This window comes from Camelina sativa, chromosome 1, assembly GCF_000633955.1.
Source record: "Camelina sativa cultivar DH55 chromosome 1, Cs, whole genome shotgun sequence".
NCBI classification, from domain to species: Eukaryota; Viridiplantae; Streptophyta; class Magnoliopsida; order Brassicales; family Brassicaceae; genus Camelina; species Camelina sativa.
The window spans coordinates 3,180,773-3,194,012 of NC_025685.1; the positions used below are offsets into that span (position 1 = coordinate 3,180,773).

Here is a 13,240-nt window from a genome sequence, read left to right on the forward strand (position 1 = left end):
TTTTAAAAAAATAACTTATTATTGCAACATCAACGTATGAAGGGTTTACATAAGCAGTTAATTAGAAAATCTATAATACAATAAATGTATTAGAAACAATATCAGTCAATGATAAGATTGGATCCTCAAAAACAAGAAACAACATCTTCATAATTCATAAAAAATAAACGCCACAATTATACACATCTAAACGAAATGGTATAAACATATAGTGTATAAATAAAAGTGACGGCAAAGCCCGTATATGCCTAATTAAAATGAAATAATACAAAAGAGAAAACGAAAAAGACAAAAAAAAACAAGAAAGTGCCAATTACACCATAACCCACGCGTTGCATGCGGAAGCATCTAGTATATTTATATAAAATAGAATTATAAAACCAACCAAAGTTTTCAAGCTTAAAAAGTTAATATCTAGATATTAAAGAAAACTTTCACATTCATTTTAGATCATTGACATATATATTATTGTTTACTTTTTTTTTTGTTTTTAGCAAACTAGAAAAACTTAACATTTATTTTAGATATTTTATATAAATTAGTTACAAAAAGAAAATATTTACATATTAATATATATCTATATTATATTATATGCATATATATATTATTTTTGTATTTTTCAATCAACCCATTGGTAATCTATAATCTTAATGGGTTTACCCCGATAAACCCACGAATCCGTTGGACGAACCCATCAAAACCCATTTATTTATATGGATATAAAAACTTAACTCATACCCGTTTAAATAATAGACAAACAGTTCCCATGGATTTCTACCCATTTTGACACCCCTAATTTAAAACCCAACAGCTACCCCTAAGATGATGCCGTGTTTTTTTTCAATAGTCTGATTAGTCTCAATGTGTCGGCTCAATGCGGTAGTGGGCTAGAAAACAATTTGGAATGGGCCAGAGGCAAAAAGTTGAGTCCATATATAAATGGGCCTAGGATAAAGAAAGATTAAAAAAAAAAGAATAGAAGAATGAATGATACAGTGAGTAAATGTATAAAAGAGATACAATACAGGGGGGGGGGGGTAGACGGACAACTGTTACGGCGAAATTGAATGCCGCAATGTATCAATTTGATTGGTCGAAAAAGAAAAGTAAAAAAAAATATATATTATTATTATTATTTTTATTTTTTAATTGTGGGGGAAAAAAGGAGAAAAACCAGATGAACAGGCTGTATAGTATAATTTTTTTGTGAACAAATGGGACTGACGACAACACTCTTCTCTCTTCTCCCTTTTGTCCTTTTGGCTAATCTCTCTCTCTCTCCTCCCTTCTCTCTCTTTTCCACCGGCGACCATTAACTCTCTCTCTCCTCCGCTTTGCCCTCCCCCATTGTTTACTAACCCTCGATTTGTTCTTGTTCTTTACTCCAATTCCGGTTTTGCCCCTTTATTGGAACTCTTCTTCTTCTTCACACAAACACTCAAGAGACGTGACGGCGACTCTTTTATTACTGAGTCTCACAGCTTCTTGCCTCGCCTCCTGGGGACTTTTTTTTGCTCCCAGAGGCGAAGAAGTAAAAACTTAGCTAACCCAAACAACAATGGGGTTTCTCTGTTGTCTCCAGGTGCTGCTTCTGTTTCTCTCTCTCTCCTCGATTCGTCTACTAGCTCAATCTCCTCCACCACCCAATGCCTCCTCGTCTTCTTCTTCTTCTTCTCTTGATGCTCTTCTCCAAGATTACTCTTTTAGAGCCTTTGTTCGTCCTCGTACCGGCATTCTCTACGAAGGTACTGTTCCTTCCGATTTGACTGGGATCAAACTCGCTGCCATGAGACTCAGAAGCGGAAGCTTTAGAAAACGCGGACTCACTCCTTTTAAAGAGTTCTCTATTCCCACCGGCGTTATCGTCAAGCCGTATGTGACAAGGCTTGTCCTTGTTTATCAAAACCTAGCTAATTTCTCTCACTTGTATTACCCTTTGTCTGGTTATGATTATGTCGCGCCTGTGTTGGGTCTTCTCGCTTACGATGCCAAGAATCTCTCCGCTCTTAATTTGCCAGAGCTTGATTTGAAGGTGTCTAGTGATCCCATCAGAATCGATTTCTCTGATCTGGAACGAATCCCACAAGGTTCTAGTGCTAAGTGTGTTAGATTTGATTCACAAGGTGTTGCGAGTTTCAGCGACTCGATTCAGCCTGGGAACACATGCGAGACTGAGCATCAGGGACATTTCTCAGTTGTGGTTAAATCTGTTGCATCTGCTCCAAGTCCAGCTCCTCCAGGGGATGAGGATAGGGAGAAAGAGAAGAAGAAGAAGAGCTCTGATTCCAACAATTCCAAGACTTGGATCATCGTTGGGTCGGTGGTTGGTGGATTGTTACTGTTGGGGCTTTTGCTGTTTTTGGTATTGAGATGTCGGAATTACAAGAAGCAAGAGAAAATGAGGGAGATGGAGAGAGCTGGAGAGACAGGGGAAGCTCTGAGGATGACTCAGGTCGGTGAAACTAGAGCACCTACAGCTACTACTACTCGTACACAACCCATGCTTGAAACGGAATACGCAGCTTAGATAATCTTTGTGTACATCATCATCATCATCATCACATCTTCTTGATCATCTTTGTCTTTTTTTTTCCTTCTTCAATTATTCTTCTTTTGGTAAAGTGTTTTTCTTTTCTGATTATTTTTTTCTTTGTGGTTAGCAAGTTGATACTTCCACATTCATCTTGTTTCTCTACTGGTGATAAGGAAATAAGTAATATTGTTTTCTTTTTTTTTGTGCTCTCAAAATCAAAAAAACTTTGGTGGCTCTCTCTCTCTTCATGGGAATGAAAAGTGTTGGGATTGCTTCTGGAGTGCACTCACTTTGTTTTCTTCTAACTACTTTTGCTGTAAAGCTTTGATCTTTTATTTTGTAATAATGTCAACAACATCTTTTGTCTCACAAGCAGACAGTTGAGAAGAAGATGATTATCTCATCTATACTCAAACTCTGTTACTTTGAGCTTAGCATTCTTTATAGAAGAAACTAGTTTGTTCTTAAGATTCAAGTGTTTGTTACTCTAGTTGTAACATTTGTTGTAGTTATATGCTTCATGCAACTTGTTGACCCGAACTATGTCTTATATTAGAAAAGCACCATCAAAAGAATATCTTTTTTGGAACATTGGAGGATGGATTGCGTTTGTTCTGTCTCTTCTTTAGAAGATGGCTTGCAGTGTATACTACTACAGAAGCTGATTTATATTACAACGTTTATGTTTACATCCAAACTGTCTCCTTTGCTTACTTTCTATGAAAAGTAAGCACGTTCACATGGATATTGCAATTTGGAAAAACACTGTTTCCCAATTCCCACTACCAGGTATGGAGTTAATGTGAATACATGACTAAGTTACCCTGGCTTGGGACTTCTTATGGCGTCTTGCTCATATCAAGAAAAATGCTATGACAACAATGTAAATGGCAAATTTAACATTGCAGTATCTTCTCTGACCTCTGCAGATAATCAGGAGATGTTATTTGTCCCATCATTTCATAAGCTAAAATGTCTGTGTTTCGAAATGAAGATGAAGTGCACTGTTATATAAATGCTCCTATTAATTGTGTTTTATGTACTACCAAATAATTGCCAGTCTTTTTTGTTAAAAGGAAACTACAATTGTAGAATATTCGTCTATTTTCTTCTTTTTTCTGTTATCTGTTCTATGAGAAAGCTAAAGAATTCTACTCATCAAAGTCAGGTTTCAACGGTAAAATAAAAAACAAGCTTCCTTTTCACTAAAGAGTAAAGAGAGGATTCCTCTCAGGATTGGTTTTTCCTATTTTTCTTGCTTATATTCAGTTGTGGTTAATCGAATCTTAAAAGATCTAATGGATGGTGTTTCATTAAAATAATAACCTCAAAGATTTAATGGATGGTATATAAAAGAACAGAAAAAATGATTTGATTTTATAAGTTTTCAGAGAATCAAGAGCTTGTTTGTGAACACATGAAAAAAAAAAAAAGTAAAGAGAAGAAGAACAACTATCTCTCTCTCTCTATCTCTGCGCCTGAGGAGCTGTAATTTGGCAGAAGCTTGTGTCGTTTTAAGGAGAAATTAGAAGTGAATCTATGTAAGTCATGTTGGTTGGTAAGATCGATTTTGGTGACATTAAAGAAAAATTCCTTTGAACAAACTAATAAAAAAAGAAAGGGTTTAGGGACCATTTTCAAGTAAGAAAATTTAAGAGACGAGCCCACTTGAAAGGGACATAACGAAGGGACCCCATGTGAATTTGCAAGCAGAGACAGAGGCTTTGACCGTTCTCATTCACCATCCATCCTCCATTATTAGCCAAAGTCTTAAACCATGTGATTCATCATCACAAGGCTTCGTTGGACTCTCCTGTATCTTACACAGTCTCCCCTCTTTCGTCTTATGCTTTTCTAACAACACACCCTGTCCTATTTTCGTTCCTACCAAGCAACAAATCCAACACCTGAAGATGATAATAATCCTTCTGGAAGTATAACAATGCATGGGATGAGCTATCTATCCAGATACGCATTTATTCACTCACACAGCAAGAGAGTAGTACAGTACAGTGTATCATGCAACTCAAAAGCATACAAAATATCACAACAAATAGAGAAATGTTAATAAACCCCAAATGTCATTACGGTCTGATTTCTGAAAACTTTTAATATGTCCAAGGAAAATCAAATGGGAATGAAAGTCTTAGATCCCCCAGCTTCTTCTTCTTCATCGTCTGAAATGCACTTTATTTGTCAGCCCCAAGTGTTCATCTTAACCACCTATATCACATCAACATGTTACTCTCAGAGTTAGCATCGCAAGCCAGAGGAAGAAAAAGAAAGCAGTGGGAGGATTTCTTATGCATAGAAGACAGAACATCACTACCCTAGAGCTTCACATGACAGAGAAATAAGAACCATAACCAGGATCTCAGTCATTCCTAGACATGACAAACCACCATCCAAAAGCTTCAAGTGGCAAAAAAACTTAGCAAAGGTGCCTAGGATAATCTAATCTAGTACCCAGGACTGAGGATCTTATTCGTTTCCTTAAAGGACTTCTACACAGAATAACAATCAAACCAGTACACTAATGCTTCAAACTGACAAAGAACTCAGCAATTGCGCATCTGCTTATTGCTTAATATAACTGATACAGAAGCCAAATCCACAAGGTATCTTACTAAAATCTTAAAGTATTTCCATTTTCGAAATCCCAAAAAGAAAACACAGAGCTTTTCCAGTGATCACACATGTAGCTAACCTAACGAAAACAACAGAAGTGGTCTACTGATTCTCATCGATACATGGACGAACGAAAGCTGTATTGGCTTTCCATAGTAAACAACAAGCAATATCATAGCTCTATCCAATAGGACTAAACTAAGAAAGAAGCTCAGAGAAAGCAGATCGAATAACCTAAGTAGAGAAGGAACACAAACCTGAGTGACACAAAAGAGATATAAAAACTGATCATGAGGAAGGAACTGTAGCTTTCTCGACGACCTTCTTATCGCGTCGTTCCATAGCTACATCCCATTCATCGTGGCCGATGTGCTTAGGCTGCTCAATCCCAAAATTCAAAAATCAAATCATCAATTCAAATGCTCACTAAACTTAATCGGATCAAACGGAGCAAACCCTAGGAGAGAGACGCAATGTAAGAAAAAAGGGGGAAAAAAATCTCATACACGGCCATGGTAAGCTTTGTGGATGTAGTACTGAGAATTTCCCGCGATGCATAGCATTCCACCGATGATTCCGAGAGGCAGCAACGCTTCCATCCATACCAACGACATCTTCTTCGTCTTCTCTCTTTCCTTTTTCGATTGTGGTTTCTTTCTCTGTGTTAAGATCCAAAGTTAATGATTGAGAGAGATGAGACCTCTACTACTGAGGAGGACTCAATTGAGAAACATTAATGGGCTTTTTCTTTAATAAAAATGTTAATCTTGAAGCCCAATACATCCCAATAAAAACGTTTTTTTTTCTTTTGATTGTCTCTCAGTGGTAAGTGGTAACAACTCGATAACCCACAGTACTTGGTAGTACCATGACTCCAAAGTTGGTACTAGGTACAAGACTACAAGTAAATAAATGCTTGGTTTTCACTTTCTACAGCTTTCCCTGGTAATAACAGTTTAACCCCAACAAGCTGAAGGTGGCTGATGAAGGCACTAAGGTATACTCTTGCAAGCAATGTTTTATATAGAAGATCTTAAACACGATTGATTTAAATGCGACTAAATCAAGCAACATATGAAGACATGTAATTATGTAAAAGTAAACTCGTAAACTACAAATTGGGTATTTAAAACACAAGATACACAAAAAGAATTAGAAAATATGTACAGGAAATCTCTAAGTCGTTTTATTTGTCAGATACGTTATAGATTAGAATCTCTGCTTATTGATGATATATTTATTTTTTGCCTGACACGGTTTGTAGAGCGTTAAAGTCAGATTTTGCATGAAGAAAGTAACGCCACAGACGAACCGGAAATTGTGGCCATAAAAGCTGCGAAAATTAAAGTAGGGTTTTGGTTGTAAAAAACGTGACTCTAGAGTTAGATTTGAAACAAAAGTAATTAAAAGGAGGTAAAAAAGGTTAAATATAGTAGTCTCATAACCTATGCAATTGTTTTGTTACTAAATAAGAAATTCAAGGATAATTTTGTGTTAACTAATTTTACAAGAACAAAAAAGTTTGTGGATGTTGGCTTTACAATTTTGTTGGTGTTTTGAGTTATTTAGAGCAAATTCTACTAAATGTATTTGCACTGATAAGAGATGAATGATAGCAAACCAAATAAAGATTGAATGATAATGATGGTTAAAGATAAGTATTTTCACAAAAGATGTTTGACAAAATCCCACGTTCGTCTTCGGTAAGTTTCTCTTTTGTTTTGTTTTGTTCTTTTGTGTTTCAAACTTTTGTCTAGTTCTTTTATTTATTTACACACACACACAAATCAAACCCTTCTTTAATCGAATGCTCCTGTGACGACTCTGTTTACTTCTTCCTTCTCTTCCTCGGCAACAACAACCAACACCCTTCTTCTCCTCACTCTATCCCGCAAAATCTCTCTCTCTTCTTCTTCTTCTTGTTCTTCGTCTTCGTCTTTTTATTTCTAATAGCCGCAAAACACACAAGCCACCAAGCATGTCTGGTCTGTATAATTACAACTTCTCACCTTCTAGAGCCGCTTCTCCCCAGATTAGAACTACCTCCGATGTTGACAGGTGTTTCTCTTTCGACTTCTCCTACCTCTCTCTTATTGCTTCTTTGATCAAATCTCTTATCTCTTTTTCCTTTCTTTTTTTTTTGTTGTTGCTTGTCTTCTGTAGTCAATACTTATCTCAATTGTTAGCAGAGCATCAAAAGCTTGGACCTTTCATGCAAGTCTTACCCATATGTAGCCGACTCTTAAATCAAGGTCTCACTCTTCTCATTTCTTCCTTATTAGATCTACAATATTTTTTATTTAAATTGAAGTTGATGTTTGCTGTATATTTATCTTGATTATGCAGCATTTTTCTCTTTGATGACTTGTCCTAATACTCTCAGTCTGAATCACACAATTGGATCTTTGCTCATATTTAAAAAATCACAGTACTTTTATCAGCTGTCGATAGTTCATGCTCCTGAGTCTTGATGCTTATTAGTTGTATTATCTCAGTTAAAAATGGTGTCTTCTCCGTGGTCAGATAATGGAGATAGGCATTATTGTTGTTTTATGTGGCTTTGCTTTGATAGCTTTTGTTGTTTTGGTCGTAAAGCTTTCAGCTTTGTTAACTATATTCAAATGTAAAGTAAAATTTTGAGATGATCAAATTGAGGAACCATGACTACATATGTATTTAGTTATATACAGTCCCAGTGGGTGATATGATCTCTGTTTAATTTTGTAAATCCTGAAGTAGATGTTGTTCTGTCTTTCTTACTCGTTATTTTATTGGTACCATGATATTCTCTTATTTCTTTCTCTTTTGGTTATGCAGAAATTTTCCGGGTTTCCGGAGTGATGCCCAACCAAGGGTTTACCGATTTTGATAGGTTGAGGCATCGAAGTCCTAGTCCAATGGCTTCACCAAATCTTATGTCTAATGTTCCTGGTGCTGGATTAATTGGTTGGAATGGTCTTCCACCAGAGGTAGCCCTTTTTCTTCTTAGTATCTTTTACAAAACGTTTATGTTAGAGGTTCTCTTGATCTGTTTGTTTAAGAAGCGTCCTTTTTATCCCTTAATAGAACATAGAAAGTTTCTTAACTGAGGGTTGTGGTTGAAACCCACTTCCACATGAAATATGTAGGGATGGCTCATGTATTCTTTTGTTGGAGGAGCCTAATATTCCTACTGCAAGGAATATAAGGTATGAGTTTAGCACTCCATCTCCTTGTTTGAATATGTGGTGCCATCTGTAGCCTATAGTCATTACACGTTCAAAAGTTAGAAGTTACTGTCTAGCTATTAGAAAAACCCTCTGGATCTCCAAGTAGAACTTTTTTTCTTCTTGTAGAGACCCTGCGAACCCTTGAACTAGACTGGGTTGGTAAACCAGGTTTCAGTTCCAGTTACTCATTTCAAAACTATTCTAAAAAATATTAGTTTTCTATTTCTTGTAGAGAATAGGTGGTCCTCATGGAATGGCAATGGAGTGGCAAGGTGCGCCTGCTAGCCCAAGTTCATACACAGTGAAGCGTATCTTGCGTTTAGATCTTCCAGTTGATACCTATCCGAATGTAAGTTTTGCCGATTTTTTTTTTTCTTTTGAGACAATGGAAGTAAGGTGAATAAGCATTCTTTTGCTTTTGGTTGTTAGTTCAATTTTGTGGGAAGGCTTCTTGGTCCTAGAGGGAACTCATTGAAGCGAGTGGAAGCAACTACTGGTTGCCGTGTGTTTATTAGAGGGAAAGGATCAATTAAGGATCCTGACAAAGTAAGGGATGCCTACCACTTGTTCTGTTTCCCAACGACCTTCATCAAAGATTTTGTTCATATTTTGCTTTTATATGTTTGCTGCTAGGAAGAGAAACTGAAAGGGAAGCCTGGCTATGAGCATCTCAATGAGCAGCTACATATCCTCATTGAAGCTGATCTTCCTGTTGATATTGTGGAATTAAAGCTGCGGCAGGCCCAAGAAATTATCGAGGAGTTGGTCAAACCTGTGGTGCGTCTTTTTAACATACTTTCTCATTTTACTTTTGAAAGGCCACATTGCTTTGAAGTTTGGCAACAAGTTCATTAATGGTTTTTTTGTTTATTTTCTGTGGTAAATGCCTGTTTTAAGTATTAGCTAGGCAAGGTTTAAGTTCCCAAATATATAAGTCTCAGTTTTGGGGTAGTATGTAGTAACTAGGGAGGTGGTACCAGACCTTACGCCAGTTTAGTTGAGAGCTGAAGGTTTGAATGGAGAGCTAGGAGAAGTTCGTTTGGGAATTCTAAATTGGTCGAGATCTTGGTTTGGTCATTGGTCAAGAGTTAGAGACTTTTTCTTTAATCAAAGTCTATTCTGTCAGATAACTTAATATTAGCCACATAACATGCTTACATATTTTTTACAGGATGAGTCACAGGATTACATCAAGAGGCAGCAGTTGCGAGAGCTCGCGTTGCTGAATTCAAACTTGAGAGAAAACAGCCCAGGGCCAAGCGGTAGCATCTCCCCTTTCAATTCAAATGCAATGAAACGCCCAAAAACAGGGCGCTAAGACTTAGCCATTGAGAGGTAGTGATTAAAAAGAGTATTGTCTATGTGTATAACTAGCCTAGTGGTGTTAGTTGCGTCTGATCTTGGTCCTCTTCTGCTTACCATCTTAATCTGCACTGATGCTAAAAAGCACAATGCACCAAGAGAAGTCCCGTTGTTTCCTACTTAACCAGAGATTGATGCATTGTAACCATTAAGATAGATAATGTGGATTTATTCATGTGTTGAAGTAATTGTATTCTTGATTCTGGAATGGAGATCTAGTAATATATATTTGGGGATAGACGCCTACCAATTCAGGAGGAGAATCAAAATGTAATCTTCTTAATTTAGGCAGCATAAGTTGTGTTTTGGTTAGCTAGTTGAGCACAGAGGAGAGAGAGAGTACAAGACCAAACAACAGACATAAACTATGTTTTTTTCTGCAAAAAGACATAACCATGTTTGTGTACTGATTTCTGAATCGGGACATTGGGGTGGGTGAAGTAGTTGACTACATGACACGTGGTACTCAGAGAGAGGCTTAGGTTTCACTGTGAAAATTGCGCCCGACTGATTTTTTTAATTGTTTGTTTTGTAAGAAAAGAAAGAAAAGGTTTCTTTAATAAAAAAGTTGGACGAGATTCCCAAATTTTTCACCAGAGTGTGACTCGTGATTCCGTCTAAATATCTTCAGATTTCAGATCTCAGATCTCTCAAGTTCAACTTTTCTCATTCATCACGAATCTTTTCCTCCACTCCCGTGAGTACAGAGGAGATGGCGGCTATGGTGGCAAAGCTTCGTTTATCGGCGAAACCGGATCAGAGCAGTGTGCGATTGCCGAGAGTGATCAACCTCTCCCGCGATCCAACCACTAAAGTCTCGTTTCCACGAAATGGATCGGTTTCTTCACTTTACACCAACACCTCTTCACCAAACCTAACGTTTCCAAGCGCCGGAGGTGGTGCTGGAAACATAGGTAATCACGGCGGTGGAAGCGGAGGAGGAGGTGGTTATGGAGGTTCAGGGGGTGAAGCAGAAGAAGAAGGATCGTCTTCATGGGGACCAATAGGGATGTTCTTACAAGGATGGAGATCACGAGTTGCAGCTGATTCTCAATTCCCTTTCAAGGTACTAATGGAGATGCTGGTTGGAGTTAGCGCCAATGTGCTTGGTGACATGGCTTCACGCCCTAACTTCGGATTGAACGAGCTAGACTTCGTCTTCTCCACACTCGTTGTAGGTTCGATTCTCAATTTCACACTCATGTACCTCTTAGCTCCCTCTGCAGTATCTCATGGCTCCTCCAATTTGCTGCCTGGAATCTTTAGAAGCTGTCCTTCCAGCCATATGTTTGAACAGGGTAGCTTCACCGTTATGAGCCGTTTTGGGACTCTTGTGTACAAAGGAATGGTTTTTGCGACCGTGGGATTAGCTGCAGGTCTTGTTGGAACTGCCATCTCTAATGGGTTGGTTAAGCTGAGGAAGAAGATGGACCCGAGCTTCGAAACGCCGAACAAGCCCCCTCCGACGCTGTTGAATTCTTTGACTTGGGCAACGCATATGGGAGTGAGCGCCAATGTGAGGTACCAAACGTTGAATGGGGCTGAGTTCTTGCTGGAAAAGTCGTTGCCGCCATTGGTTTTTAAGACAGGTGTGATAGCTTTGAGGGTTGTGAACAATGTTTTGGGAGGAATGTCGTTTGTTGTATTGGCGAGGATGACTGGATCACAGTCGGTGGTGGAGGAGGAGAAGACAGAGATGGCAGAGAAGGAGAAGGATGATTGAAATCTCTTATAGAGTTTTTTTTTGTTGCTATGTTGTTACTGTTGTTGACAGGTGGAAGGCACAAGATGCATCTTCTTGAGTTTGAAACCTTTTTACACGTTCTTACAAAAGCAAAAGACATTTGTTCTGGTGTGTTTGTGTGTGGGAGTCTAATACTTGTATGTGATTGGTAGGGTCAATTTTGTTGTTTTCTGTATCGACACAACCGAGAAATAAAATTAAAAAACAAGTTATTACTCACAAATGACGATTGAATGGTTTACTATATCTGACATGTAAACTTCATTTTGACAAAAAGATCCATTTATGACTATCTGAATTCCAAAGAACAGCTAGTAGTCGAACATATGAATGAAAGCAAAGAAGAAACTTAAAAGCAGTGGAAGAAGAAATAGTTAAGGTGGTCTCATCAGTCAACATTTTATCAGATGGAATAGAGAGAGGTATATCGGAGACTGCTTATTTTTTTACTGCTTCAGCAAAGTGGAAATGTCTACTGGTGGGTTCAAACTTTAAGTTCATCTCCCATATGAGAATGAATGCTTGGTATTCTTTTAGGATGAGTGAGATGAGTCATTACACCAAGAAGCAGCGAGAGCTCACTTTGCTGAAGTCCAACAGTATGGGGGCCAAGCGGTAGTGTCTCCCCTTTGAATTATAATGCAATGAGATCCCCTAAAAACAGGACGCTAAACAGAGCATGAGATACCGAGACAAAAGTTTGTTTGTTTGTATGTCGGTAGAGGAAAACGTTAAAGACGAAAGAAAGAAAGTGAGTATATCGGTAGTAGTCTAGTAGATGGTTGATGCATTGTAAACCATTAAGATACATTCATTGGATTTATTCATGTTGTGCTATTAATATTGGCGAAAAAAAAGTTGAATCATTCATCTAAAAAAAAAACATTGAAAGTTCAATGCTAATATTTTTCAAAAGATTAGTGAATCATACTTTAGTTAGTATAAAAGAAAAAAAATCAACAATGGTGGTGGTCAGCTAAAAATATGTTTAGTTTTAAGTTTAAGTTGGTGAAGTAGTTGAGTGATGCGGCCACGTGGGGGCTCGGAAACAGCTTTAGTTTCGCACGTGTGATATTTGGGCCGATTGATTTTGATTGTTTGTTAAAAAAAAAAAACTAGGGTTTTTAAAGCATTAGATGATGAGGTTACACACGACTTCACCAAAGCCAACAAAAACACAAACACTCAAGGAAGCCATTTTTGATTTCTCGGAGAGGATCGCAGATCTTTCGTCCATTAACGGCCATTCTCGATAAAGATGGCGGCTATGGCAGCGAAGCTTCAAATATCGGCGAAATCGGATCAGAGCAGTGTTCGATTGCCTAGAGTGATCAACCTCTCACGCGATCTGACGACTAGAGTCTCGTTTCCAAGACAAGGATCGGTTTGTTCACTCCACACTAATTTCTCTTCTCCAAAACTCGCGGTTCCATGCGCCGGAGGCGGTGATGGTGGCGGAAGCATCGGTAATCACGGCGGCGGAAGCGGCGGAGGTGGTGGAGGAGATGGTGGTTCAGGCGGTGAAGCAGGAGAAGAATCGTCTCCGTGGGGACCAATTGGGATGTTCATCCAAGGATGGAGATCACGAGTTGCAGCTGATCCTCAATTCCCTTTTAAGGTATTAATGGAGGAGATTGTAGGACTTAGCGCTTGTGTTCTCGGTGATATGGCGTCACGCCCTAATTTCGGATTGAACGAGCTCGATTTCGTCTTCTCCACTCTCGTTGTAGGTTCGATTCTCAATTTCGTACTCATGTATCTGTT

The 13,240-nt window shown here is 38.2% G+C and overlaps 6 protein-coding genes across 6 annotated transcripts in view; 5 read left to right on the forward strand and 1 right to left on the reverse strand.

Moving 5' to 3' along the window:
* Positions 1–2,567, forward strand: part of LOC104743285 — a 7,637-nt gene extending 5,070 nt beyond the window's left edge. Inside the window, exon 2 of the mRNA XM_010464416.2 lies at positions 2,528–2,567. The gene's annotated coding sequence lies outside the window, so the exon portion shown is untranslated. The remainder of the gene's footprint in view (positions 1–2,527) is intronic.
* On the forward strand, positions 1,257–2,960 carry LOC104743388. The gene has a single exon (XM_010464502.2). The coding sequence runs from the start codon at positions 1,559–1,561 to the stop codon at positions 2,525–2,527; it is 969 nt and encodes a 322-aa protein (XP_010462804.1). The 5' UTR covers positions 1,257–1,558; the 3' UTR covers positions 2,528–2,960.
* LOC104743472 (NADH dehydrogenase [ubiquinone] 1 alpha subcomplex subunit 1-like) lies at positions 4,483–5,858 on the reverse strand. The gene is made up of 3 exons (XM_010464573.2): positions 5,668–5,858; positions 5,419–5,539; positions 4,483–4,756 (listed from the first exon to the last, which is right to left on the reverse strand). The coding sequence occupies exons 1-2, from the start codon at positions 5,773–5,775 to the stop codon at positions 5,450–5,452; spliced, it is 198 nt and encodes a 65-aa protein (XP_010462875.1). The 5' UTR covers positions 5,776–5,858; the 3' UTR covers positions 4,483–4,756; positions 5,419–5,449.
* On the forward strand, positions 6,933–9,940 carry LOC104743557 (KH domain-containing protein At3g08620). The gene is made up of 7 exons (XM_010464646.2): positions 6,933–7,219; positions 7,325–7,413; positions 7,979–8,130; positions 8,603–8,719; positions 8,800–8,916; positions 9,004–9,147; positions 9,542–9,940. The coding sequence occupies exons 1-7, from the start codon at positions 7,140–7,142 to the stop codon at positions 9,686–9,688; spliced, it is 846 nt and encodes a 281-aa protein (XP_010462948.1). The 5' UTR covers positions 6,933–7,139; the 3' UTR covers positions 9,689–9,940.
* LOC104743636 (protein RETICULATA-RELATED 2, chloroplastic) lies at positions 10,019–11,693 on the forward strand. The gene has a single exon (XM_010464719.1). It carries the CDS (start codon positions 10,445–10,447, stop codon positions 11,453–11,455), a length of 1,011 nt encoding a protein of 336 aa, XP_010463021.1. The 5' UTR covers positions 10,019–10,444; the 3' UTR covers positions 11,456–11,693.
* The window catches only part of LOC104743722 (protein RETICULATA-RELATED 3, chloroplastic-like), an 8,483-nt gene continuing 7,843 nt past the window's right edge, over positions 12,601–13,240 (forward strand). Inside the window, exon 1 of the mRNA XM_010464799.2 lies at positions 12,601–12,734. The gene's annotated coding sequence lies outside the window, so the exon portion shown is untranslated. The remainder of the gene's footprint in view (positions 12,735–13,240) is intronic.

What these genes read in the sequence shown, in the direction of transcription:
- LOC104743388 (XM_010464502.2), top strand. Translation starts at nt 1,559, where the DNA reads ATGGGGTTTCTCTGTTGTCTCCAGGTGCTGCTTCTGTTTCTCTCTCTC.
- LOC104743557 (XM_010464646.2), top strand. Translation starts at nt 7,140, where the DNA reads ATGTCTGGTCTGTATAATTACAACTTCTCACCTTCTAGAGCCGCTTCT. An exon ending in CAGTTGATACCTATCCGAAT is followed by an intron (nt 8,720 to 8,799) that starts GTAAGTTTTGCC and finishes TTTGGTTGTTAG; the next exon opens with TTCAATTTTGTGGGAAGGCT. An exon ending in AGGAGTTGGTCAAACCTGTG is followed by an intron (nt 9,148 to 9,541) that starts GTGCGTCTTTTT and finishes TATTTTTTACAG; the next exon opens with GATGAGTCACAGGATTACAT.
- LOC104743472 (XM_010464573.2), bottom strand. Translation starts at nt 5,775, where the DNA reads ATGTCGTTGGTATGGATGGAAGCGTTGCTGCCTCTCGGAATCATCGGT. An exon ending in ACAAAGCTTACCATGGCCGT is followed by an intron (nt 5,540 to 5,667) that starts GTATGAGATTTT and finishes GGGATTGAGCAG; the next exon opens with CCTAAGCACATCGGCCACGA.
- LOC104743636 (XM_010464719.1), top strand. Translation starts at nt 10,445, where the DNA reads ATGGCGGCTATGGTGGCAAAGCTTCGTTTATCGGCGAAACCGGATCAG.